Source organism: Molothrus ater, chromosome 18 (assembly GCF_012460135.2).
Source record: "Molothrus ater isolate BHLD 08-10-18 breed brown headed cowbird chromosome 18, BPBGC_Mater_1.1, whole genome shotgun sequence".
Lineage (NCBI taxonomy): Eukaryota > Metazoa > Chordata > Aves > Passeriformes > Icteridae > Molothrus > Molothrus ater.
This window is the reverse complement of record NC_050495.2, coordinates 11,099,420-11,125,668: the sequence shown is the minus strand read 5'-3', so window position 1 is coordinate 11,125,668 and position 26,249 is coordinate 11,099,420. Positions and strand designations below refer to the sequence as shown.

General features: G+C 44.4%; 2 protein-coding genes across 7 annotated transcripts in view; one reads left to right on the top strand and one right to left on the bottom strand.

The window, feature by feature from the left end:
* The first annotated feature begins 1,344 nt into the window (after positions 1–1,344).
* PISD (phosphatidylserine decarboxylase) lies at positions 1,345–25,746 on the top strand. 5 transcript variants are annotated; one of them, XM_036392925.1, is made up of 9 exons: positions 11,875–12,029; positions 12,176–12,243; positions 16,321–16,737; positions 18,320–18,485; positions 20,475–20,711; positions 20,836–20,974; positions 21,694–21,840; positions 22,555–22,715; positions 23,015–25,746. In XM_036392925.1, the coding sequence occupies exons 3-9, from the start codon at positions 16,541–16,543 to the stop codon at positions 23,237–23,239; spliced, it is 1,272 nt and encodes a 423-aa protein (XP_036248818.1). In that variant the 5' UTR covers positions 11,875–12,029; positions 12,176–12,243; positions 16,321–16,540; the 3' UTR covers positions 23,240–25,746. The 5 variants fall into 5 exon arrangements, with proteins under 5 accessions (XP_036248820.1, XP_036248819.1, XP_036248818.1 ...); XM_036392927.1 differs by lacking the exons at positions 11,875–12,029; positions 12,176–12,243; positions 16,321–16,737; positions 18,320–18,485 and adding exons at positions 1,345–1,409; positions 4,370–4,464; positions 8,242–8,417; XM_036392926.1 differs by lacking the exons at positions 11,875–12,029; positions 12,176–12,243 and adding an exon at positions 8,346–8,417.
* The window catches only part of SFI1 (SFI1 centrin binding protein), a 29,493-nt gene continuing 25,883 nt past the window's right edge, over positions 22,640–26,249 (bottom strand). The window contains exons 31-32 of one of the 2 annotated variants that reach the window (XM_036392923.2): positions 25,945–26,077; positions 22,640–22,747 (exon numbers count right to left, since the gene is read on the bottom strand). In XM_036392923.2, coding sequence (XP_036248816.1) covers positions 25,970–26,077 — 108 coding nt within the window. In that variant the 3' untranslated portion in view covers positions 22,640–22,747; positions 25,945–25,969. Of the gene's footprint in view, positions 22,748–24,017; positions 26,078–26,249 lie in introns of those variants that run through there. The other variant, XM_054516716.1, reaches the window with a different exon arrangement.

Below are 26,249 nucleotides of genomic sequence, written 5' to 3'. Positions count from 1 at the left end.
GGGGTGCTCTTACTCATCAAAGGTAATGGTTCTTGCAAGGCTTGTACCAAAGCCCCTTACAACACCAAATCCCACCTTCTTTGAGGTTTTACTTTGTGCCAATCCTACCATTATATATAGGATATGTAAATCCCAACAATTCAGTCAGCTAATATTATTACTGTTTCATGAGGTCTGTGTCTGGATTTCCCCTCAAATTTCACATGTTTAACAATGAAAGGCTTTCCTGCACATGTTTAAGATACTTATATAGATACTACTACCTATGGTGATGTGAAAAAAAGGCAGAATCACATGAAGGTGTTATAGACTTTATTTAGGCCTGGTCAGGAAAAAATACAAACATAAATCAGGAATTTAAATTAAATTAATCAGCTTGCCTGAGGACCATGTCCTAAAGCACTAAGGATGTGGAAACACAGCCAGGACTCTTGAATTCTTTTCCTACTGATTCACCATGTGAAACTACCCATCTGTCACTGTCAGAGACAAGTAATTAGCTACTTCCCAGCATTTATTCATCTAGGGATGCATCTAAGAGAGTGGAAAACCAAATAACCTCTATAAAATTCCCTCTGGGCAGCAGGCAGCCAGGCAACTTCCAGGCAAAGGACACCAGAGGAGGTGTCTTACTGCACTACCCCACTACACACCTCACTTGGAGGAACAGCATCGTGTCTGTCCCATGTCGTGTGTCCTCTCCCTAAAATCCCTGCCTTAATGTTCCTGGTGGTCCCACACCTGGGGCAAATAACTCACCTGTGTGTCAACAGCAGCGCTGAAAAGCAGCTGAACCCCACCTGCCTCATCCTGAACTCCCAGCAGCAGCGCCCTCCTCCCGCTGGGCACAGCCCACAGCCCCTTCATGGGGCAGCTCCATTTCCATGGCACAAACCCTCAGGAGCCACTACCCCGTCCCCACTCCACATCCCTGGAAAATGTCCCCACATCCCGTTCCCTCAGGGCGGCCCTATCCCCACCCCACATCGCCCCAGCCACGGCCCCTTTTTCCCCCGCGCCAAGAGAACATCCCTCCTCACAGATCAAACCGCCCCTCTGAAGAACAGCCTCGCAGCTGTATCTCATTCCGGGTCTCCCCTCAGGCATAAACCCCTCCCTACACGGTGTGTTCCCTCAGAAACAACCCCCTCACACACGCCATGCTCCCTCAGGAGCAACCCCCTCACACACGCCATGCTCCCTCAGGAACAACCCCCTCACACACGCCATGCTCCCTCAGGAACAACCCCCTCACACACGCCATGCCCGGCCCCGCCCGCCCCCTCACGGCCGCGGCCCCGCCCCTGGCCCCGCCCCCGCGCTGTTCCCGCCCTCTCGCGCGGGACGCGGCAGAGGACGCGGTGGCGGAGGCAGCGTGGGAAGATGGCGGCGGCCGTGGCGCGGAGCAGGTACGGGAACGGCGGGGTTGGGGCTGTCATTGTCACTGTCATTGTCTCTGTCATTGTCATGGTCTGGCCCCGACAGCCCTGTCTGACAGCCGGCACCCTGCGGGGGAGGAGGAGCCGGGCCGGGGGCCGCAGCCGCCCCCTTCTCGCCCCCCTCTTTCGCTGACGTTTCCCTAGCGGGGTGAGTGCGGTTGTCTCTGCAGCCTTGGCCCTGCCCTTGGCATGGGTAAGGAGCCTTGCCCTCCTTCTCCAAGCTGGAAAGGAAGATAAGGGGTTTTAAGAACGAGAAGCGTGTGGCCTCGTGTAGTTGTGACTGGGTTTGCAGTCTGTAGCTGTCAGAGTGCAGGTGCTGAGCAGCAGTCGGTGGATGGGGAGCAGCTGCAGCCCCTCGGGTTATGCGATCCGGGCGATGGCTGGGAGCAGGAGCACCTGGCCGGGCACTGAGCAGATATCTAGAGGAGATATCCTCTTACGGCTTGTGCTTTTCATAGCAACCAAACAGCTTAAGGAATGCTGTTTCTCGGCCACTGTTCCCTGTTCTTGGATAGAACACACAGTCCCCTTATTCCCCCTTCTCTGTCAAAACCTGGAGAAAACACCTCGTGCACAGCCTGTTCTGTTCTGTTCCCTCCGGCCCCGGTGCTGGCAGCAGAGTGTTGTCCCTCGTCCAGAGATGGCTGAAGACACAGAGGGGCTGCAGTTAACAGGGAATTTCTTGGCAGTTCCTTCTCCGTCAGCCTCCAGTCAGGTGGGAGAGGCAGGGGGTCAATACTCCAACATGCATTTGTACCCACCAAGGTCAGGCTGTCAGGAGCAGGGAAGCTGAGACTGTTTTTAGTTTTGTTGTCTTTGCCTGTTTTTAGGCAGGTTTCAGAGTAAGATGGAAACTGATTTTCCAGTGTTGGACACCAAAAGCCATTTTGGTAAGAGCTTAGGGTTAGGTGTTGTGTCCTTCACTGTCTGAGGAGGTACCAAGTCCCAGGTGCCCTGCCCTGCCTCAGCAGTGGGAACAGCTCCTGGATGCTCCTGTGAAGCCAACACAACTCGTTCTGTTCTGACTGCATTTTTGTATACACTAGTATGCAGGAAAGCTAATACTGATGCTTTAGGCTGCAGTTAGGTTTTAATAATGTTTTCCATTACTTTTTAGGATTTGAAAACTCTTCTGCTAAATTTAAGCCTATTGCTAATTCGATTAGTTCTTTATTTCTTGAATCCCTTAGAAGTAGCCCACAGGATCCCAGCTAACTGATGAGCAAGTGCTCCTTTTATCCCAAGTGTTTTAATATGTTGTAAAACAGGCCTTGTAAGTCCACAAATTAGTGCAGGCCTGGTATGACCCAAGAGCATCAGGTGACCTCGTTGTTCATGACAAATCACAACGTGTTGCTCTGTAGAACACACAGGTTCTGTATGTTCAGCCCTTTTTCTGTCTTGTTAAGGAAATAACATCCTAGGAGATGATGCAGCAGTGGGGCCTGTTTAGCACGTGGTTACAGGAATGTGGAGCTTGGGGAGGGTCTGTCCTGTCACATTTGGGTTAATGCAGGGATTTTAACAGAGACCATGAAGCTGAAGGGCACAGTGAGATTTTCTGACACTCTTGCAATAGGGATAAGAGAAAACTTTAGCTGTGGGTTGTTGGCTGATGTTAAAGCAGTGTTACCAAGTGTGCTGACATAATGGTGTGACTTCTAGACAAGAAATCTGTAGATTCTTCTTTGAAATAAAGGATCACACCTATATGTAACTCAGTAGACACCTGAAATTAAGTCTTTAAACTCTTAATAATCACTTCCTGAGGTTGAATGGCCCCAAATGATGCAATAGTGTGTAAGCTACTGAAGTAATTGTGTCCTCCATGTATCTGATCAAGAGCAGATGAAAGGCCAGAGGGCCGATGAAGACATCCCAGCTGTGGCATTGCCTCCTGAGAATGAGCAGGTTGCACAAAGATCTGGTTCTTCCTAAGGTCTGAGCCTGTTGGGGTGGGAACTCTGTCCCTCTCCTCCCTGTGATCCTGTCTGACAGCAGGATGTTGCAGGCCACAGTCAAATACTTGTTTAAACATGCTTATTTACAGACTTGGAATAGTTCTTGTACAACTGGATGCCTTCTTGTCAGACTTACTATGAACTGTGAAATTAAACACACAGAAAGTCCTGGGTGAACCCTTTCTCTGTATTGGCCAGTTCCAAGTCTGTTTTATGGATTTTCAGAGGGGCAGAACCACTCTCACTGCAGTTCACCAGTGAACAGAGTGGTAAGTTAAATTCTAAAGAAGAGCTGCTGTGCCTGGCAGCTTTTTTACTTTTTCAGCTACACCACTTGGTCTAATAAATGCCATTACTACTTCACAGAATCCAAAACTTCTCTATGCACCCTTCCTCCTTCCCACCAGGATGGTAAGCTAAAAACTACATGAACCAAATCCTAAGTGTCTCTCTAGACAGTTGCTGTTGTCAGGAGGTTCTTAAATGACACAGTTGTAGCAGCCCAGTGGAAATGGAATAATCCCAAGTTCTTAACAATAATTATAAAATTTACCAGTCCATTTGCATTTTAGAGCTCCAGACAGACCAAGATACAGTACATGCTGATAACATAAATAGTTGCCTGTGAAGGGCTATTGGCAAGATAAGCACCTACAATACTCAGAAAAATATCACTGTTACAGCAGCCCAAGAGGAACATGTCAATATTTGTTAAGAAAAAGAAAATAGAAAGATGCATCTTTAAATAAATACCTGCAGGAGCAGTTGGATTGTTGGATTTTTCAAAATTTGTTTAGGAAAGGAGTAGACCACAAGGGATTAGGCTCAGTGGAAATTTTATGATAACTTGAATAGACTTTTCCCTCTGTTACTCAGCTGCTAAATATTGGTCACTATGCTGAGCTACTGAAATTTGCATTATTAAACATTTGTACTTAAGCAGCCACTTCATGTCTGTTGTATTTGCAGCTTGCTGTGCAGCTGTAACTTGCTGGTGCAGAGGAACCTGTGTGTTAGAGCTGGAGTCCTGTGGAAGCAGCCTCCTTCCAGGACATTTTTCACTGGTAAGTGATGGGTTATAGCTACAAGTGGTTTTAAATTCAGGGTCACTCACACTGAGGCAAATTGTGGTCTCATATTGGGGAAGATACATTTTTTTAAATGAAAGGAGTGGGAGTCCAGCATCAAAGACCAATTAATGGCATTTCCTTAGACACAAGCTTGCAAATCGTGTTTTCCACATAGTAAAAGAAGTATATTTACTTCTTTTTCATGAGTATCTTTTTAATAAGATTTATTATGAGCTGTTGTTGTTTGTTGCTTTCAAACTTTACAAGGCATCTGAAACTTTTTCTAGTGAAGATGATTCCTGCATAGCAAATTAAAACCCATTAGTCATAGGTTTATTTTTCTTAATTTCTGCACTTTAGTTAGTTTTCTCAGGAGTCTAGAGTTCAAAAATTATTTTTTAAAAAACACAGTATAATTTACCAGAAGATTCATGTTAGGACAGGGTTTTTGCATTTTAAAAAAGCCACTTAAATGAACTTGATGAGCAATAATTTGTGTACTTTCCGCACCTACTGAAGTGACTGAGAAGGGCAACATCAAACGTATGCATATTTATAATATTCAACTGTATTACCTGATCTGTAGTGCTGCTCTTACCAGGTGTTCACATTGAAAAGTCTGAGAGATTCAGATTTCAGCAGTTTAACAGCCCTAGAAGAATGAAAATGTATAAATATCCTTTTATGTTTCAGTCTGTACTTATAATTTGAATAGATCAGGAAATCAGAGTAGGTTTACGTGAAATGTTTAGGACTTGGTTACAGTGGTACTTGCCCTTGATGTTTCTGTAGCTGGGTAATGCTGTGAAGATCAAATATTACTGTTTGTTTTTAAGGAATATTTATAAACTTGTAGCATGTGCATTGCCTTATATTAGTATCACAAATAATTGTCTTCAATTTTGGTTTCCTTGTCAGCTGAGCTATTGGTCCCATTTTCCAAAACCATTTCTTTGGGTTAACTGGCCTGTCCAAGTGCTTTGTCTGGCATATCATATATGGATATTTCATTATTGAAAATATACTTAGAGAGATGAATAAAACAGCAGGGCTTTGTTGTCTATAAATCAAAGTCATTAGAGAAAAAAAATTTGCAAGTTGAGACATAATGCAAAGCTGTTGATCACAAGGAAGGAAAGGTCATTTTAGTCAAAATTAGCTTTGAGTTTTGAACAAATCAACTTTTTAGCCAGACATTTTCTAATTAATTGATATTTTTAGAGTCTGATTTGGATTTAAAGGAAAGATAACTCTTCTCTAATTTTACCTCTATCCCTTATAATGGCCTCCTCCAAGTGTTTGTGTCATGTCCTGGAAGAAATTCTTAATTTGGTCAGAGTAATGGAGCAGCATTTATGTTACTGCATCTACCATTTATGCATCTGCATAAACTAGCAGCAGTTATGCATCTACATAAACTAGAGCTCTCCTGCCATTATTCAGTTTCCTTTCTCATCCTGAATTTTCCACTTTCTGAGGAAATGTGTCTTTTTCACCTGCTCCAGAGAAGGAAACTGTTTCTAATTTTTATTCTCCTTTGCTGAGAATACTCAGTGTTTAAGAGAATTCTGGAAGAGGCTGGCTTTATCTATGAGGGCTTCAGATTTAGGGTAGTATCTAAAAATGTTGTATTAGTACATTGACAGTCCTGCACTTGTTTCTGGTGGCTCTTGTGCCAAGGATGAGCTCTCCACACACTCTCATGCTGCTTTCCAGGGAGCAGCAGTAGCATCAGTAGAGAACAAGATGTTCAGCTGAAATCTAAGCAGTGCCAGCTGCCTAAACCTGGCTCTGTTGCCAGAATCAGTAACTAATGTTCTTGTCTTAGAATTTGTACACTTGTGTGGGAAAGGTGTGGAATTTTGTCAGGGCAAATAAGCTTGACAGTGGCATGTTGGATGCCTGTGCAATGATAATGTTTGGGAGACCAGTTACAGAAGGGTTGTTTCATTAATGCTGGAGATGGGAAAAAAGTCAACTCTTCATTTATCAACAACTTAAACTGTGTTTGCTGTGGCTTGTGGAACACCATGTGGTTTGGTCACTGTTAGAGGAAGAGAAATGTTCACATGGGTGTAATCAATGCTCTTGAAACAGAAACTGCCTCTCTCTGGATCCAAACCAGAAAAAGCTGTTCTTGCTGAGGGGTTTTAGTTTGGGAATTTGTCAAATTGCTGAAATAGCTGGGCAGCTTTGCTAACTTAGAACCAAAGATGTGGTGGAAGGGAGTTAAAGGCTTTAGGGCTAAAGAGTATCATTGGTCTGTGTACAGACATTTCTGTTGAAATAGTGATACAAAGTTGAAAGGTTGTAGAGTCTTTGTAAATTCAAGCAAGTCTGTCTTTTTAAACATTCAGCTGTTCTAAATGATCCCTCTCTTTCCCTGAGCATCGTTCTTTAGGAAATAATAATTTTTAGAATCTTAACTGTAACTGTAGTTGCTGCCTTGTTGTTTTTCTCCCCCAGAAAAGAATTTTTTATTTTTTTAAGAAAGAACAAAGCTGGTTTTGTTTTATGGTACATTCAGGATATATTGCAATATTTTAAATCACCGGTGTAGGAAAGAAATTATTAAGAAATATTATTTTGATAAAACAAAATGTGGACAAGAATTACTTTTTTTTGGCATCTTTTTGCAGCATCATGGCTGAATGCTTCTACTAAACTAAATTCCTTAGAACTAAAGCTTTCCAGACTTCAAAACAATTGTGCTTTGTCTCTATGTGTGCCTAGAAATAGAGTTGGTGTTGGCTGGATTCTTTTGGTTGCTAATGCATCCTTTCATAGTCAAACCCTAAGAAGCCTGACTTTGGAGGAAGTTAAAGTTCATTGGGTTTGATTCTGGTGCATCCAAGTTAATGATTGCTGTGGGAATGACAGCAGTCAGGATCAAGAATTGGTCCTGGGCATTTTCTGTCAGGTAGTGACTCCTACTCATTGCTGAGAACTTCTGACTGCCTGGCAGACAGACATGAGCAGCACAGTCTAATACTGACTGAGCCCTGGACAGATTTGTTTTCTCTGAAGATTCGGGAAGGGAAATAGTCCCACAGCTGTGCCTGCCCCATGCTAAGTCTGTTCCTTAGTGACCACACTGTGTCCTCGTATCTCACAGTGACTGCAAGGCTGGACTTAGGCAGGAGGAGCTTGGTATTTACTCAGTAAAAACCAGATTTAATACTACACATCTCTTTGTTTCATGTGGTGACTTGTATTACAGCAGAAATAGGCCTGTTTTCCTGTTCCCCCACCTACTCTAAAATGGGTCATAATTTCCTTCCCTTTTCCAGTTAGCTGTACAGTCTGGGGATTCCCTGACTGCAGTGAAAGCTTTAATGACTGAGAAGCACAAAGCTTCACTGTGGTACAGATTGTTCCCCAGCAAATGATTATTCCACACAGTCCCAATGTTCTCACAGCTGGAAACTGATAGTGCTGACAGACACTAATTCTGTGTATTTCTCCAAGGGGCTTTCAGGGAGCACAGTTTATACATATTTTGGGGAGAAGAATGTTGGAAGCATGTGGGGTGGCAGGGACAGGGATGAGGTTAAAACCACAGATGACCAATTGGTGTTGGTCAGTTGAGTTACAGTAACTTGGTAAACTGCAAGAACTGGAGTACTCAGGAGCATCTGTACAGACCTTCTGTGTCAGATTTCTTTTCTCATCACATTTTCATCACCCAGCTCATATCCCTCACTGCAAGGATTGCTTTCTCTTTCCTGTGTTGCTGTTCTCTTTCCTGAAGTCTGTGATTTTTTCTTACAGACAGGAAGAAGCTTCACACTGCTCCTGTGGGCCAAGTCTTCCGCCTGCGGCCCTTCCATGTTCTGGTAGCTACAGGTGGAGGATATGCAGGATACAGGAAATATGAGGATTACAAGTTGCAACAGCTGGAGAAGAGGGGCATAGAGGTGCCTGTGAAGCTTGCAAGTGAATGGGAGGTAAGAAAACTGGGGCAATTTTACTTCTGCCACGTTTGATGCAAAGCTCCTTTGCTTCCATTTCAACACAGGAGTCTTGAATTTGCATCTACTGACAATGTGTTCTTGACAGCTCATGGAACTAAAGTTTCTGTCACTTCAGGAACTCATTTGGCTGAAGTCATGGTACCTTAGCAACTGCCAGCAACTCCTCCATCTTTTAGTGTGGCTGACACCATATGTGCTTTACAAGAAAGCTGAGATGGAATGAGTGCCTGGTTAATAGAAATTTACCTGTTTCTTGAATGAATGTGCAGCAAGACCTTTTTTCATAGGTTTTTTTTTTCACTTAGGTCTGTAATTCCTCTTGATCCTGAGGAATTTTTGCCTTTTCCTTTTGGATTCCAAGGAGTTGAGGAATTATTGTGGAATTGCAGGTGGTGTGAATGGTATTCATAGGTCAAACACCCATTGCAGCACTGAAGTAAATACTTCATGGCTTCCTGCAACTACTGTATTGCCTTTGAAGTATTAAGTTTATTGTTCAACTCCACGTTGGACAGTTTAAAATCTATGTGGTGTTCTTCCAAACAGCCAGATGAGTGCCTGCTTCAGTGTCACTTCTGAAGGCAAGGAGTTAAAGATTCTAGGATTGTAAGGTTGTGTAGGAGATGCTTCAGTGTGACCTCTGGCACTGCAGTTTCTTTGCATTCCTGAGCACAGCTGCTGGTGTGTGAGTGATTTGGCCACATGCCTGTGGGAGACTAGGCTGGAATCCCTAAATTTCAGTAGTGACCAAAACCAGATATGATCCAGACAGTCCAGATGCTAACAGCTTAGGCTGTGATAGCTCCTCAGGAATCTGTCTGTAAATCTGTCTTCTGTATATTCTTTTCTTGCTGAAGTTTGTTTCAAATGGGTTCTGATTAAAAAAAGAACTGGTAAGTGTCCACAGAGGATTTATTTAACAAGGCAATGTCAATTCAATTTTGATGCTTGGAAACAAATATTCTTTTGTTATTGTTCATACTTTTTGGTATGAAATTTGGTAATTCTCTTACTGCATTTGCCTTCTTCCATTATACTGATATGCTGATTTGTTATTATTTGGTGAAGCTAAGAGTGTTGTTTTTGATGAAACAGCTTAAAGGATTTGGTTTTTACAGTGGGGAAACACACAAGGAATTTCAAACTGATAAGCAGGGCCCCAGATGCAGCAGACCCTAGCAGGAGACACTAACAAGACAGCCCAGTCCTTCCTGATGTGTTTGAGTTCTATTGAATGCTTCTGTGGGAGGGAAAGGAAGCTCAATAGTTATGAGGAAGAAGAGAAACTGTGGTCAGACATTGCAAGAAATATTCTAAACAATGAAGGATTCAAGAAAAATAAGAGCTGCATTGTTCCTTTGTATTGTAGGGTGAAGTGGGCTTTTTTGCTGACCTATCATTTTCCATTGTTTTGGTTTTTTGCATCACTGGGCTCATGCTAAGGGGTGTGGAGGGGGGGGTGTTGTCTTGTTTTTAGGGCAGAATAAGCCTTTGCATAGGCAAAGAGGGGCCAAGTGTGATTGAATGGGCTTTGAAAGAGTCATGCAGAACAAGGAACTGGTGCCTGTGCCCTCACTGCCGAGCCTGCTGCTCTGAAGTGCTAATTCCACTGTACCAGCTCGTGTTCCTGTGGGAATGTGCACCAGCTTCCACCTGCCAGCTCTGTGTGTAGGCAGATTGCCCTGCTTCTGAGAAGACAGATATTAAATGAATTAACCCTGCTGAGCTGGCAGGGGAGCTCCCCTGTAGCAGAGGTACATGCTGGGATCCTCACTGAGGTCTGCATCATTTTTTACTGAATTACAGAGTGGGTACACTTCTGTGTGGTTTTGTTTGGCTTGAGCTTCATGAAAGGATGGGGCAGAAATTAATCTGGTGCAAGTCAAGTGTCCCTTACGTTTCTCCACAGGGAAAGACAGAACCACTGTTTCTTTAGCACAGACCTTTTCTTTGTGTAATTTTCTTAGAGACATTCTGTCGCTAATAGCTTGAGCTGATTAACGCCTTAGTGTCTCCTACTGTGAATACCAGTGGGGATCAGCTTTCATTTAATTAGATGAGGTAAAGCAGAGGGCTTGGAGGGAGACAGGTAGATGTTTATCAGCTGGATGGAAGCTTATTGTTCCAAATCTTTGCTGTCACAGAACATTTCCTGGCTGGGATCTGCATGCATGGCATGCCATTCATATGCTAACCAGAGGCACTTTGCTTCTTACCTGGGCACCAGGGCACTGTTGATACAGCATCAAATAATTACTGTGGGAAAGCTTGGCCAGAGGGGCGGTTTGGAGGAACAGAGTGAGCAGATGAACCAGAGTTTTGAGAGTGGAACTTGTAGGTGTCCTTTGCTCCTGTAGTTTGCTCTGTTCTGTGTAAGGAAAAAGCAGTGTTTATTGGACTGATTGTGCCAGGAAAGCACAGTAAACGTCTCTGGAAGTGAGCTGCACTGTTCAGACTGCAGCTTATTGTCATGGGCCAGTTTTTAAAAACAACTTAATTCACCAGGAAAGTGTTTGAGTATAGGTTTAGGATCTGGATTCTCAGAATTAAGAACAACAGTCTTTCCTACTGATGGCAGGAAGTGCTTGTATTTATGAAACAGAGGATACTGGAGCTCATATGGCAGTACAATACAGAAGGTGCTTTTCTTGGCCCAGAGGAGACATTTAGTGTTATGGTAAGAGGTGTGTTTCAAGTTCAAGAAAGAGCTAATAATGAAAGCATATCTGATTTTTTTTTAATTCGACTTTGGAAGAAATATAATTTCCAGTTGGTCTCTTATTCCTCATTCTTGCTCCCAAATTCTGATGCTTGGAGTTTTATTGGAGCATCTATGCAATTATTAAAAAAATCTTTGTGAAGTGGTTCAAAGTACACAAGAAAGATGGTCAGAAAATGTTCAACCCAGTGTAATTTCAACAGCATCAGATTGTGTAAAGACTGCAATGGTGTAAATGTTTTTCTCGGTTGTCCTGGCAAATGGAACCAAATAAAACCAGTTTGGGTTTGTGGGTTTTTTAAAAATCTAAACAGTGAAAAAAGCTTTTGACTAGATGAGTCTGTTCTGTCTCGTGCAACTTCCTGTGCATCTTCCTGAGCGCCTTGCTGAGCTTAGGGAGCACTTTAGCTGAGCTTTCCGGAAGCAGTTTGTGAGACTGGAGCACACTTTGGTGCTTTGGCTGCCAGTGCCCGTGTGGGATTGTGTTCCCGCAGCCGGACACGCGGTGGGAAGCTGTGCAAGGCACAGAATCCCATCGGTGCCTTGCTGCCCGACAATTCTCTTTCCCCGTTGTCCGGGCCAGCGGCTCTTTGGGAAGCGGAGCGCTGATCCCCACGAGTGCCTGACCCTTGGGGGCAGCCCGTGTTCCGGAGCCCTCCGCTCTCTTCCTCTGCGTTTGTGCTGCCCTGGCTCCTCCTCCAAGGGGCCGGGGCGCTGCGGGAAGGAGCCGCCGAGCAGCGCCAGTGGCTGGAGCCGAGGCGGGGCAGGGCCGCCGGCCCGCGCTGCTCCTTAAGGCCGGGCCGGGCCGGCGCCGCCCGGGAGCGAGCGCAGCGGAGCGGGGCAGGGAGCGGCTGCCGGCGGCGGAGGTAGGAACGGAGCGGGGCATGCGGCTGCGGCCGCCTCCGCTCCCAGCCCGGAGAAGGGGCCCCGGGGGCGGGATGGCTGCATGGTGCCATGGGGGGGGTCACAGTCCGCCGAGCTTTGTTCACGTGTCTGAAAACTGCTTTGAAAGGAAGGGTCGGTGTCGTTTGGCGATTGAAGGCGGAAAGCCGGGACGAAGGAGACTTCCCTGGGCATCAGGTAAGGGCTACCGGACCGCAGGGCAGATGTGCGAGGGCTGGCGGCCAAGGGGTGATTCACTCTGGCTTGCTGGAAGTTTCAGGTGGTGTTCCAAAGTCGACTCATGAGTAATCTCTGAGTAGATTTAAATAGAATGAGTCTGCTGGACCAGCTTATCGGAGTCCAGAGTCCCTCGGGGTGGACAGGAGGCCGAGGAGCCGCCGGAGCTTTTGCGCAGCTTCCGCCGGGTGCTGCTCTGTGGGGAGGATGTAATGCGGCTTCTGCTTCCTTTAGAGATCCTTTCTGGAGCTGAGAGTTTGCTTTACTGATATCTTGAACTAAAATAATGGGGCGATAGTAGGGGGTGGTACTGGGGAGTGTTGTTCTAAACCGTTAATTGGAAATTACTACTACAAAGTATTGAAAGGGTGCCATCAAATTTCATGTCACTTTTAAAAATAAATAAAGCTTTATCTCCTTGCTTCACAGAAGATCTTTGAGACTGTATAACGGGATTTTTGCACAGAATTCAGAACCCAGTCCTCCAGTTAGGCTATCCTAAAATATTTCTTTTTCTCCCTCTCCCTGCTCTATTTATACAAAGTAACTGAAACAGCATTGTAAAGTTACAGGAAAGCAATAAAAAGCTTTTTCCTAATACACGAAGAGAGATTGTATAGAAAGGCTTTTTTCAGACGAGAGGTAAAGCATTTCAGACAGTACGGGGCAGCGAGCATGGTACATTTGCTGAGGCAGCGCTGGTCAATCGCGGAGCCGTCCCGTTGGAAAACTCCTCCCGGGAGAGCTCCCGAAGGCGCTGCCCGGCAATCCCGTGGCCTTGGCAGACGCTCAGCCTGCGCTCAGCTTTCCAGCGGCATCGGGGCGGTTCTGTTGTGCTCTCCGAGTCCGGGAGCTCCTGCCTGGGTGTGGAATATCCAGTGTTTGTCCTGCCGGGCCGCCTGCGGAGAAGGTTGGGTGGGAGCAGGGATGAGGTTTGTGATATTAAACAGTTACTGCTGGGAAAGGAAAGGGAATTTAACAACGGGCACCCAGTACCTCGCCCCTGAGTGCAAGACCGTAGTTTTTGCTGGCACTTGAGTACAGCACTGGGGTGCGTTCAGTGCATTTTTTAAACAGTAGTTCTGTGACCAAATGTAGAAAGTTTGACCAGAGGGCTTTGAGCACTGACCAGCACATTCCAAGCCTAATGATTCATGCTTACGGTTTAAAACCGAGGCTGCAGGTTTGCAGTTCAGTTGCATATTAGTCTTTCTTGCAACTGCCTTGCTGTGTCTTTTTAACACTTGAGAGAAGGATTTCAGTAGTTCACTATTTGACAAGTAATTAAAAGAGGTCACAGGATTTGATGCTTATTTGAGCTGACAGAGTAGAAGCTGTGGCATAGCTGGCAGATTAGCAGTTCTCTATGAGATCATTCTCTATGGATTCATACCTGCTGCTAACTGCTGCTTTATTTGCCCAGCATGGATTCTGGGTGAATTCAGACAGGTGAGGGAGTTTGGGCATGGTCTGCAACCCCTACAAACCAAACATTTTAAAGATTTTTGTCTAAGCTGATGATATCTAAGCTGACACAGGCTGTGGGCACTGCCTGCATCCCAAGAGGTCCAGCTGTTGAGATGCCATTATATGAGTTCCTCTGTCATGAGCTGTCTGATGAGCAGTTCTTGTTCCTTTCCCCATGGAAAGTAGGTAAATTCAGGGTGGATTTTTCATTTCAGCCTTCTTGCACTGTAGGAACTGCATGTTACTTCTGGGGCAGCCACAGCAGGCATCTCAGCACCTCAGCAGGACTGGGGTATTGGCATCCTGGTGAATGTAATGAGGGGACTAGAACAGAACTTCAGAGAAACTTCTTACTTGGCTGCACACAGTTTTTTTAAGAGGTGGAGAAAACAAACTTGTAACACCCATGTTTTCCCCTTCCTGGAGAGGAATCTCTCTTGCCCCACGTTTTTTGTTTTGGACTGAAAGGTGGTACTACCCACTTCATCAGGCTGTAGAACACTTCAGTGTCTGGGTTTTTTTAGGGAGCAGGTCAGCTGTTTATCTGGGTACACGCTTCCATAGAATCATGGTTACTCAGTGAGAATATGATAATTCCTTAAAAGTGTTTTGAGGGATCAAATTGGATTTTACTGGAAGAGCTTGTGGGCTACCTCCCTTATCCTGAAGGGAAGAGCACTGAAGTAGATGTGATGTGTTTGCTCTCTCTCTGCAAGGGTGAAGGTTGCACAGGAGAAGGGATGGGGAGCAGGGTTCCACCCTGGCTGCAGGAGCTGCTGGGCTGGGTGCTCTGCTGCTCCTGCCCAGCTCCAAACGAATTCTCTCCCCACAGTTCTGTGAACACACGTGTTCAGTGTGAAAAATAATTTTGTCTTGGTCAGATGAAGTTTCTTTTGAAACAGTGTTGTCGATTTAGCTTGTTGCTGTTTAAAATTAAGTATTTACTAATTTCTAATGTTCCCAAAGTAGCTCTCCTATGCTCCTTGATGCTTTTCTTGGAATTTTGATAGGATTTTGGCTGCTTTCAGCATTTTACTATACAGATGGCATCATTTTTGTTGTGTAGGAGTTTCTTGTGCCAGCCAGAGAAAGACTAAATGATATTTTAAATAGGAAAACAAAAAGAGTTGGCACAAGGCTCAGGGAGGAAGGAGTATGTTTTGAGTGCTTTCACTGATCTTAAATTTCCCTTCTTTCAGTTAGCCTGGTTTCTTTTTTGATTTGCAGTTGTTAAAATTCAGCTTGAACAACATGCACACAGGTCTTGGATCTTCCTGACACACGAATACCATAGAGAAGTTTTCTACCCGAGAAAAATACTCTAATGCAGCACCTCCAGAGGTGTGTCTAGGGAGTATCTGTAATATTTGGAGTTGAAGGCCAATCAAAATACACAATTACTGCTTGAATATTTTCCTTTTGAGGCCTGACTGGGATGCCATTTGCTAGTTAATTCTAGCTTTTCCTGCTGGTCCTCCCACTCCTCCTGCATTATCCCTGTTACAATACAAGCCTTTCCCTCAGTCAGAGCAACAGTGCTCTTTTTCATCGACTCTGTTAGCCACAGAGTTTTCATGGTGCTTAGAAGGCTTTGGAAACAAGGAGGGGTTTTTCTGTTTGTTTTGAACCCAGCTTCAGCAGAAAGCAGAAGTGAAATGGAACCACTAGAGAGTCAGTCCTGAAATTGTTCTGAGTCTTTGGTTTAATCCTGAGGTGAGATGTAGCTATCTGACTTCCACTTCTTGAAGCAGGACTCCCTTAACAATCCAAACCCAGTCACAAGAGATTCAGAAAATCTATGTTTGAGGTGTGTTCTGTAGGATTAAAGAGGGAAATTGCTCTGTATATTTAGAATGCTTAGATAGAAACAGTGGTCTTTAAGAATCAAACCAGCTACCAAGCAGTTTCCTACTGTTTTATATTTTAATTCTACTGGACATAAAAGCTGTGACAATACTGAAAGTCACATAATAGACACATAACACTTCTTTTATATCCAGTTCTCAAGCTGGCCCTAAAACTGGCTTTTTTTGTATGTATCTGGTTATTTGTAGAAGAACATCCATTACCTGTTCCCTTAACTGAGTGTTTTTAGATGAAGCAGATTTCCGCAGATGGATGTTTGTGTCTGGCAAGAATTGTAAAATAGAAATACATTCCTTTCCATTCTGTTTTGTTCTTTACAAGCTGGACACTAAGAGCAGGAAAGGATTTTTGGTGCCCAAGAGTCCAGAACTCGTAGCAGCAGCTGCTGCACTGCAGAATTGAAGCTGGGAGTTATCTCCTCCTCCTCCTCCTCTTCTCCGCCCCACTCCTCCTCCCAGCCTTGCATTCAGGCTGGCGCTGGGATGAGCTGTGCAAGGCCAGCTGGCTGCTCCTCTCACTAGAGCACTGCTGCCCAGCAGCCTGGGACAGACTGCAGGGTGTTTTTTGGGGAGTTGGGCTTCAATGGCCACCCGGACTAGCAACAAGCAAGGACTGCTCATATGGACAGCTCATTTTTATCGTGTGCAGAGTCGGCTTTGTAGTGGGATGTTGAAATATGACACAATGCCTGTTTGTTTGCAATAGCTGCAACTCTCGTAGCAGAGATTCAAGTGGGAAACAGAGAGGGAATCCAGAGACAAACCAGCGGGGGATTTAGGAACTGTGACGCCGTGTCCTCTCTCCTATACCGGAGCAAGCAAAGGAAAGAGAGGTAGAGGAAAAAAAGACTGAGCCTTGCAACAGCCGTCACCCTGACAATGTGTCAGTCAAACACCCTGCAGGGACCAGAGCTCCACACAGGGAAATGGTGAGATGCTACAAAGCTTTATCTAACCCTCCACCCTCTTGCTACAACCTCCGCAAAGTTAAAATTCATGTCCGGAGGCTGCGTTCAGGGAACGGCGGCAGCAGCAGCTGTGCCGGGGACCAGCACCCACAGCTGGAGAGTCCAGGCCCAGCTGGCTCTGCTGGTGGGACACCAAGTAGGAGAACTCGTTTCAGGTACTGTTCAGTATTTTCTGCTTTGCAGGAATGGTGACTGAAGCGGGAGGGAGGCTGGGAGGGTTTCTGGGCAGAAGGAGCGGGAGCCATCTGTGAAGCTTTTGTTTGGCCTAATTACTATAAAGCTCCTTATACATTGTATTGGCAGAGAAGGGCATGCTGTTCCTTGACAAGGGGAACGGGGAAGCTTTCATTCCTTTCCCTTCTACTCTCTATCACTAGGAGAATGGAAAAATTAGTTGAGGGGCTGCTCTGAAACCAGGCCAAGGCAGTGAGAAGCCCGAGGGCTCCAATGCGATGCAGCTCTGCAGGGATTGGTCCAGGAGCGACTGCAGTGAAGGGGGGGAGAGCAGCAGGAGGGGGAGAACAGGACCCAACCCGGCTCCTGGCCCGCCAGCTCTGCTGGGTGGTGGGGATGGGAGGGAGAATGTGAAGTGTCCCTTCCTATTCCCATGTCAGTCCTACCTCCTGCTGAGAATCCTGCATTAACTCTGCTAAGACAGCACTTCTGCTCAGGGTTCTTTTTCCCTGTTGCATTAAAATGCACAGATCATTCTCTATTTATTGGTTCTTCAGGGAAAGAAGTTGTGTTCACTGCAGAAAAAACATCTCTGAGCCAAAAGCACCATCGTGTATCCCAAAGTGGTGACAATTATACCTGTCTGCCTGATATTTTAATTCTGATCCAAGTTTTGAAAAGAACGAGTTGGCAAGAAAATTTCCTTTTAAATTCTCAGCTTCTTTCTGTCTTGGAAAGACATACGCAGTATTTTGTAGTTCCTCTTTCATGTCACAGGATCCCTTGAGAGAGTGAGCTGGAGCAGCCAGACTGTGCCGCTTCAGTTTGTGTGTGCACGTCGCTGTGGCCTGCTTGCAGAACAGTCCTAGCCAGGAGTTCAGTCAGTCATTTCAATAGATTGCCCTCAGGTAGACAGATTGCCATTTGATAATGTGACCTTGGAAATGCCAGTGGTTTTTTCATGAGTAGAAGCCAAAGAATAAATGGGGACCTGAAGGGTTTTGCATCCAGACCTCCTGCAAGGTCTGAACTGAGGCCCCCAATGTCTGTCCTCTGCTAAGAAGCTGAGCAGCTTTTCCCTGTGAGAGTTAGGTCAACTTCTCGCCATGATATTTGTGTAAAATGAGGTCTCTCTGAGTCAGACAGCCATGTAACAAAAAAAATCAAGAGATGCAGCAGGTTATGAGGCAGGGGAGTTGATTATTGGGCTATGGAGACTACACTGTTGTGCCGTAGTAGAAATATTGGCTTTGTCCACATGTTCCCTATTTGGAACCAGGATACTCAGTGAAGGCTTTAAGACCTGGAAACTGGTCTTACCTTTAATTTTTGAGGGTGTCATTCATAAAATGTGACCTATGAGGGTGAACACCATTATTTGGACTTTTTAGATAAACTGTTCTATTTTGGGAAGGGGAAGAACCGATCAAAATAAAGGAGTAAAGACTTGTAGTATGAAAGATTAAGAAACGTTTAGCAGGAATAAGTGACCCAGCTGTCGGAAGCTGGTGGCTCTGCAGCTGAGATGCCTGACCCTCTGATGTTGTGTATGTGATCTTTCAGGTTGCAATTCCCCCAGCTGGCCCTGAGGCGAAGGTTGGGCCAGCTGAGCTGTATGTCTAGGCCTGCTCTGAAACTCCGTTCTTGGCCTCTGACTATTCTCTATTACCTTCTGCCTTTCGGTGCTCTTAAACCCTTGACCAGAGTGGGATGGAGGCCTATGAGCAGGGTAAGTGTGAGCAGCTCTCTCGTGTGCCACCTCTGGGAGCTGTGTCCTGGAGGAGCTGGCAGCAGCTGGGGGGAGAGCTGCTGCAAGCAGGGCAGCCTGCTGATCACTGCTGTGAAAGCAGAGCTGCAATTCATGCTTCTGTTTAGTTTTCACTGTGGTTGTGTTGATTAATTGCCTCACAGACAAGTGACTTTTTCAGGAGCAGAGAATTACTTTGTCCTCTAACAGTCAGGGAAAGTCAACAGAAACTTCAGTATCACAGTATCAGGGCTAGGACAAGGAAGACCAAACCTTTTGGCAAGTTCCTTTTCCTGGTTCTGTTGAAATGGTCTCTTGTTTTCTGTTATTTTCACACCAAGAGGGTTTGTTCCTCAAGTTCATTGAGCATTTGTAGTCCAGCATGTCCAAATGATACACAGATCTCTGCTCTGACACTGTTGAGAGCAGGGTATGGCATGGCTTGCATGTAGTAATTCTCCCCACAAATCATGCAATTTCAGAATCCAACAACCAAGTAAGTATTTTGATTGCAAACAGGAACAAAATTGCCATTCTTAAGCCTATTTCATTGAACATCTGTTCTGTTTGATCCCATCAGCTTGAAAACCAGGCTCCATTGAAGACAAGGGGCTGCTAGGAAATACTGCTTTTGACAATTGGTGTGATTTTATAGTTGTATGTACATTTTCGGTGTTGGTGGAAAACAGCAAAATTAATTTTTAGAAATTAATACAGTACAGGGCACGTCAAATAAAATGGCAACATTTTTTTCTTCAGTACTTCAGCTTATATAACCTAAAGCACTGTTTATTTAGAAGGTTTTATCTGAAGTAAGATTAGGTTGGTACTTCCTTTCTGAAATATCCCTGTATGTACACAGGATGGTAATTTGTAAGTGAAATCTTAATTTGCTGTATTTGGTATGATGGAGCCAGTGCATACTTCTGTTTGTGTTGATGGCTGTGTTTTGCAAGACTTCATCATGAAGGATATGATTGAGAACAAATGACTCTCACTAAGAAAAATCCCAAGGTTTAGCTGCAAGTTGAATGTAGCTGCTCACTCAGAAGCACCAGTCAGCAGATCACCACTTCCTTTGTAAAACTGGTTTCAGAGTGTTCAGTTCCCTTGGTCCATATTCCCCAGCTTCCCCCAGTTACATCATAGCCATGTGAGCTTCCTGGCTGACAGCAAGTACCACAAACCCCAGAGGAGCTGTCTGCTGGAATTATCAACAGAAAGATGTTGTCATCTCTCCACTTCCATCAACAGCAGATACCTCTTGCCAACTTTGCTTCATTTGTTTTCCTTGCTAAAACTTGGGTTTTGGTGCAAGTCCAAAGGTGTATTTCTACAGAAATAAAGGCACTTCATATTCTTGCAGTTAGCAGCTCCCATTGTTGTGAGAGAAGGAGTAAGGCTGGTATAAGTTTATACCTGTGTAGCTGTATCCAGTGGGTACATTTCTTTGATGGTACTTGTATACTCATTAGAGCATACAACACACAGTACTGGGTGTGTGGGAAGCACCCTCAGTGGCAGCTGCATCTGAGGAACATGTCATCCAACACTGAGAAGTTATTTTCCAGTCAATTTTCATTTAGTTATTCACAAAAATTTATACATTGGTAATGTTAAGCCTTTCTGATTAGCGTTCTACTAGAATATGTGCAATTGTCTCTTTTTTTTCTGTAAGCCTCACACTGGGCAGTTTGTAGTAACTTCAGTGTGGAGCTTCAGCCTGCAAAGGACTGGAAATTCTGGCCTCACTTTAAAGTTATATGAAGTTTTATCCTGTATGTTTCATCTCTTGTCTACTCTCGCCAGAATGGAGGGAATGACGATGAAGTGCAGTGTAAATTTTTTGCTGCCTTAAAGGCTACATGAATTCAAGGGAGGGGTTTGCAGGAACAGTCTGATCCTTCCTGTGTTAGAAGTAAGGGAGCCATCAGTGGGGAGAGCACTGACGTGCTGCCGCTCTCCCCTCAGGTTGCCCTGTACAAGTCGGTCCCGACGCGGCTGCTCTCGCGAGCCTGGGGCCGCCTGAACCAGGTGGAGCTGCCCACGTGGCTGCGGAAGCCGGTGTACAGCCTGTACATCTGGACCTTCGGGGTGAACATGAAGGAGGCAGCTGTGGAGGATCTGCACCACTACAGGAACCTCAGTGAGTTCTTCCGCAGGAAGCTGAAACCGCAGGCACGGCCGGTGTGCTGTGTGCACAGCGTGGTGAGTGGAAGGAAGGGAGGGCTTTGCCTGCACTGCCATTCCCTCAGTTCCCAGAGGAATGGCACTGTTTCATGAGGAATTAATGAACTGCTTGACTGTTTCCTTTTTTTTCTCTTTGCTGTAGATTAGTCCCTCTGATGGAAAGATCCTGAATTTCGGACAGGTAAAAAATTGTGAAGTGGAGCAAGTAAAAGGGGTTACTTATTCTCTGGAATCTTTCTTGGGACCTCGCATCTCTACAGAGGAAACGCATTTTAGCCAGGGTGAGTTCTGTCTCAGTTCTGCATTTATTCTGCTGTACTCTTTCAGTGTTCTCAGAAATCATAAGAGAGATGAAAAAATGTAACATTTTCTCGCACTGTCAGGAACAAAAGCAAGTCTGATTTTTGGTTTGTTTTATTTGCGGGTAACCATGTTGCTGTTCTAGTTCTTCTCTTTCTCACCAGTGCCTTTATACAGTCATGCCTGGCTCATTCTGATTATCTGAACTGAGTTGCTTGGTTCCTACACTTGACTACAATATCTGTTGTATACCCTGGCTGCAGCACTCCTGCAGTCACACTGAAATGGGCCCAAGCACTGGCTAGCAAAAACTGGATCCTAACAAGATCCATGCTCAAGCACTACCCCTCTAATGACTTAGAGGACTCTTCACAAATTCTGTTCTTAAAGGATAGCTTTAATAAAAATTCTGTTGTACTGGATTTCAGTTTCTGCTGTTTTGCTTAGGGAAGGGCAAACTCCAAAAGAAAATTTTTCATTGTGATTGAAACAATCCAGGATCTAATTTTCTTGTCAAGGGAAAGGAACATTTGGAAATATTGGATTTCTGCATGAAACCTATGTTTTTGTAGTCTCACCAATCCATGTGAGCTGCATTTAATCCTCTGCTATTGCACAGTCTAACACAGACTGCCTGGCTAAGGTAGATGACTTCAGGAGGAATATCTTTAACCCCTTCCTTTCCCTTCTTTTTCTGCAGCCCCAGCTGGTAACTCTTTTCAGAAACAACTGGTCACAAAGGAGGGGAATGAGCTCTACCACTGTGTAATTTACCTTGCACCAGGGGATTATCACTGCTTCCACTCGCCCACAGACTGGACAGTGTCACACCGCCGGCATTTCCCAGGTTGGTTTCTGTTCCTAGGGAACAGCTGCAGAGCAGCTCTGGAGGGAAGCACTGCTATGGGCCTCTGCAGAATGAGACACCCCAGTGCAGAAGTTGTACAGTAATATGATAGACAGTGGTAGAAAAATGATTTGTCTCAAAGAGTAATGGGTTTTGCAGCTGTATGGTTTACCAGAGCAAATCACCATAAAAATGGTGAAAACAGTAATATTGTATTCAAACTGTTTGAGTTCTTTGAAATACCCCTTGATTCAAGCTGAGCTGATTTGTTCCCAAACACTGTTTATTCAGTTTGTATCTGAAATATAGATAATTCTCCTCACACCAAACAGTAGCCTAAAGGATGATCTCTGCTTGTGCTTGGCAAAGAAAATGCAACTGAGCAGTTACACTACTGGAGCTGGGATCAGATGTTCTTGCAGATAAGAATATTTTACTTCTTAGTATCTAGCAAAACCCTTAAGTATTTGGGTTTGGTTTCAAACACCATGAGAGGGAGACTGACCCACCACGCACATCCTTCTGTGACCCCTTTGTTTTCAGCACAGACTCCTCTTTTATTTGCTCTGCCTGGCACTTGCCTCTCTTCCTACAAATAACTGACAGAGCTGTTTACTGGATCAGCTCCACTTACACTGAAAACAACATCTGAGTGGCATTACACTATCACTACAAACCAGACAACCTAACCTGAATATTTTCTCACTTCTTCAGGCTCTCTGATGTCTGTCAATCCTGGAGTTGCTCGCTGGATCAAGGAACTGTTCTGCCACAATGAACGGGTTGTCCTTACAGGTGACTGGAAACATGGCTTCTTCTCACTAACAGCTGTAGGAGCAACAAACGTGGGCTCCATCCGCATCTACTTTGACCAGGTGAGCATAGCAGGGTCATAGCAGGCACCTTTCTGGTAATGCTTGAGGTTGGTGCAGCATAACAAAATTTAAAAAAAAAGAAAAATCTTATTACCCTGAAATTAGGGTGTTTCACAGCACTGATATTCTAAGACTGATTTAAACAGTTTTGTCTCCAATATAGACAATTTAAAAAATATTCCTATTGCATCTTTGCACTGTGAGTTTGTGCATGGAAAATGCATGAGTGTGTACAGTTCACAGCTGTGGTGATGAATGAATACAGAGCACTGAAATCCTTCTCTTCTTTCTCTGGACAGGACCTGCACACGAACAGTCCAAGTTACTCTAAAGGTTCCTACAATGACTTCAGCTTCATCTCCAACAACAACAAGGAGGGAATCCCCATGAGGAAAGGGGAACATTTAGGGGAATTTAACTTAGGCTCGACGATCGTGCTAATCTTTGAGGCACCCAAGGACTTCAGATTCAACCTCAAAGCTGGACAGAAAATCCGCTTTGGAGAAGCACTGGGCTCTCTATAGGAACTGTCTCAGCAAGAAGATTTTCTATAAAAAGGGACTCTTTTCACACCACTGAGTGTTTCACTTATCAAGTTTGTATCACTCAGCAGGACCTGGGTGAGGAGGAAGAAAGATGTCACTGCTGCATTAAACTTGAAAGTATTTGGTCTACATTTACCTGCTGCTGAATGTAGAAACTGAATTGAATGATCATGGATGTATCGGGTACAGCTGCCTTTAAAGATGTTGCCCATGGTGGTTTCAGGCCCACCCTGTGCCTGTAGTCTTTCATGCTCTCCCCTGAATGTGCCACAGGATAATTATGTTCTTAGAGCCTCTAAGTCCCTTTTAAGCCTTCCTAGGCAGGTGCAGTAGGAAAGGCTGGAGGTAGAGATTACCTGTATTTAAAGGGACACTGACAGGCTGAGTCAAACCTTGTACCTTGCATCTACAGAATCTGTTTTTCAGACCTTGAGTAAAGAATATATTCTCATATTTATTTTATTCTAAGAAACTCCACCCACTAGATAAAAGCAGTTTCTGAATGCACAGATGGCCAAACAGTGAAATTTGCTGGTGTGGCTTCATGGCCCAAACAAAGTAAAATGTACAACAGTCAGTCAGTACAATGAGTGACACTCATCCCTCATCCTGAGTTCTGTACTGTTAAACAACTTCAGTTCTTTTGTCTGACATTGCTCCTTTAAAAATGGGTTTGCAGAGTATTTTAAACCTGTGTCTACATTCCAGACATCAGAACTTGTCATCTTGTGATCTGTGTCCTCTTCCAAATTCATGGTTTTATTTTGCTATTCCAGGCCTTAAAGTTTTTGTCTTTATGAAAGACAGTTAACTTCACCTCTTGGATTAAGGAGTTAGAAGACACAGGGCATATTTTTGCTGGGTGATGTGATGGCAACTGAAGTATGCTTTTCCTTTCTGCTATGTCTCTTGTTACTTTGTCACTAAATTCTTGAAGAATTAGTTCCTCTGTTAAAGGACAGCTTCAGCTACTTCAGGACCAATTTTTATTGTACAGAGTGAAATGCCCTATGCACTGACTGTGTTCAAAATATTTATGGCTTTTTAAAGAAATCCCATGTTGCTTCCCAGGTGCCAATCTGGCCCTCCCTTGACTGGGCAACAACTTCATCTTATTCAAAATACAAAACAAAAAACCACACTGGCTCTGACTTGTACCCTCATACTTAATGCTAGGAATGTGCTGGGGGCTGAAATCTTTGTGCTGAAGCTTAACCCACTGTAAAATTTTAAAGCCTCTTTGTGACTTCACATCAAGAAGAGTTAAAATCTAACACCTTGGATCTACTGCACGTGGCACTGACAAAAACCACTGCCAAAATGAAGAGGAATTGAGTTTTAAAGCAATGTATAAATTGTTTTTTTTGAGAATAAACTGTTTCAAGTCCCAGCACTCAAACATGATTTTGCTATCCAGAGCTTGTTGGAGTGGACACGCTTATGAAACCTGCCTTTGTGCTTTCTGAAAAATTTCTCCTACTACTTCCTTGCTTGAGCTACTTTTCTGCTACTTCAAGGAGATGACAGGCTTTGATAAGCTCTGATCTCCTAAAGAAACCCTTCTTTGTATACACTGCAGAAAATAGAATATGATTTTGTTGTACAAATGTCCAGTTTGCCAAGTCCTGTATGCTTAGCTTGTCATCGGGAAGGAAGGGATGATAAACTGCCTCTAAGTGATGTAGCCAGGCATGAGTCAGATGAGGGTGGCTGTTTGGGTGACAAGCAGGAGAAAATTCATTTGGCTCCAGGAGTCAGTGTTTCCTCACACAGGGAGGAGTTTGAAAGCTTGAAGTGGCTCTCAGCCACCTATCTTGTTAAAGTTCTTGGTATTAGCAAGTTTACTCCTGCAGCAGTATAGTACCAGATACAAGTCTTTTTAAACCTTTGAGAGTGAGAAAAGAGTAAGGCAAATATCAACTCCAAGAGGATAAAGTTAGGGTAAGCTTTTTGATTAAACTTCAGTGTCATGTTAACGAGAGAAAGCAAATTTGTTGCAGTGGATGAGAGAAAAAGACAACTGAATCTTTTCCTTCTTTTCCACTGGGGTCTATGACATCCAGACAGAACCAAAGGAAGTTTAAGCTTTAATTTCTTCCTACTCAGCAGCATCATCCATAGTATCTGAAGGTACATATTAGCCTAGTGATGGAGGATGGGTTGCTTGATGTTTGCTTTATTAGAAATCTCAGAAGGAAGAGAGGATTCAGCATGCAAGTGGCTGTTGGTGTGATGGTTTTAATACTGTGCAGAGCGAGCTAATAAACCAACATTGCTTGTGATGCAGGGGCCAGCAATGCACCCCAGGAGTGAAAAAGTTCCTCGAGGGTACTGATAATGCTGTGAATTTCTCCTGCATGGAGAATCCATTTAATTCAACTGTATCAGTAGCACGGTATTTTTGTATGTCAAAGTGTATGACTTACTGACATGAACTCATTTAATTGCAAACATTTTGAAATAAAGAGTCTTATTTGTGTTGCTTATCTTTGTGGCATGACAGGTAACCTAAACTAGGTATTGCAAGTACAGCATGAGGTAGATGTAGCTCCAGCTACAGTAACAATTAAAAAAGCAAAATTCTTTTCACTTAATTTATCAAATATAAATTCCATACATAGAACTAAGTGAATGGATACATCTCTTCCATTGTCCCCTGCTATGAAAGGGGCAAAAAGTCCTACCCCTGAGCTGGGAAGTTGGTAGATCCTACAGATCCAGGGCAAGCTGGATGTCTCTCAGGCGGGCAAGCAAGGCCTGCACGTGCTGCCTCTCAGCCAGCTGTGCTTTGGTGAGAGTGCTGATCCTCACCTGCAACTGCAAGGAACACAAGTGCATCAGCATCAACACAAGTTTGTACAGTCAGACAGTATTTAGTCTTTCTGACAGCAAGAGCTGCTCCAGCAGCTTTTGTATTATCTCACTTGAGGGCCAGTACGTGGCAGATGGTGTCACTGAGGAACAGCTCAGAGGCACCAGTACCCACACC

Coding starts and splice junctions, on each gene's coding strand:
- PISD (XM_036392926.1), top strand. CDS start 16,541: ATGGTGAGATGCTACAAAGCTTTATCTAACCCTCCACCCTCTTGCTAC. Junction 20,975..21,693: donor GGAAACGCATTTTAGCCAGG/GTGAGTTCTGTC, acceptor CTTTTTCTGCAG/CCCCAGCTGGTAACTCTTTT. Junction 21,841..22,554: donor ACACCGCCGGCATTTCCCAG/GTTGGTTTCTGT, acceptor TCACTTCTTCAG/GCTCTCTGATGTCTGTCAAT.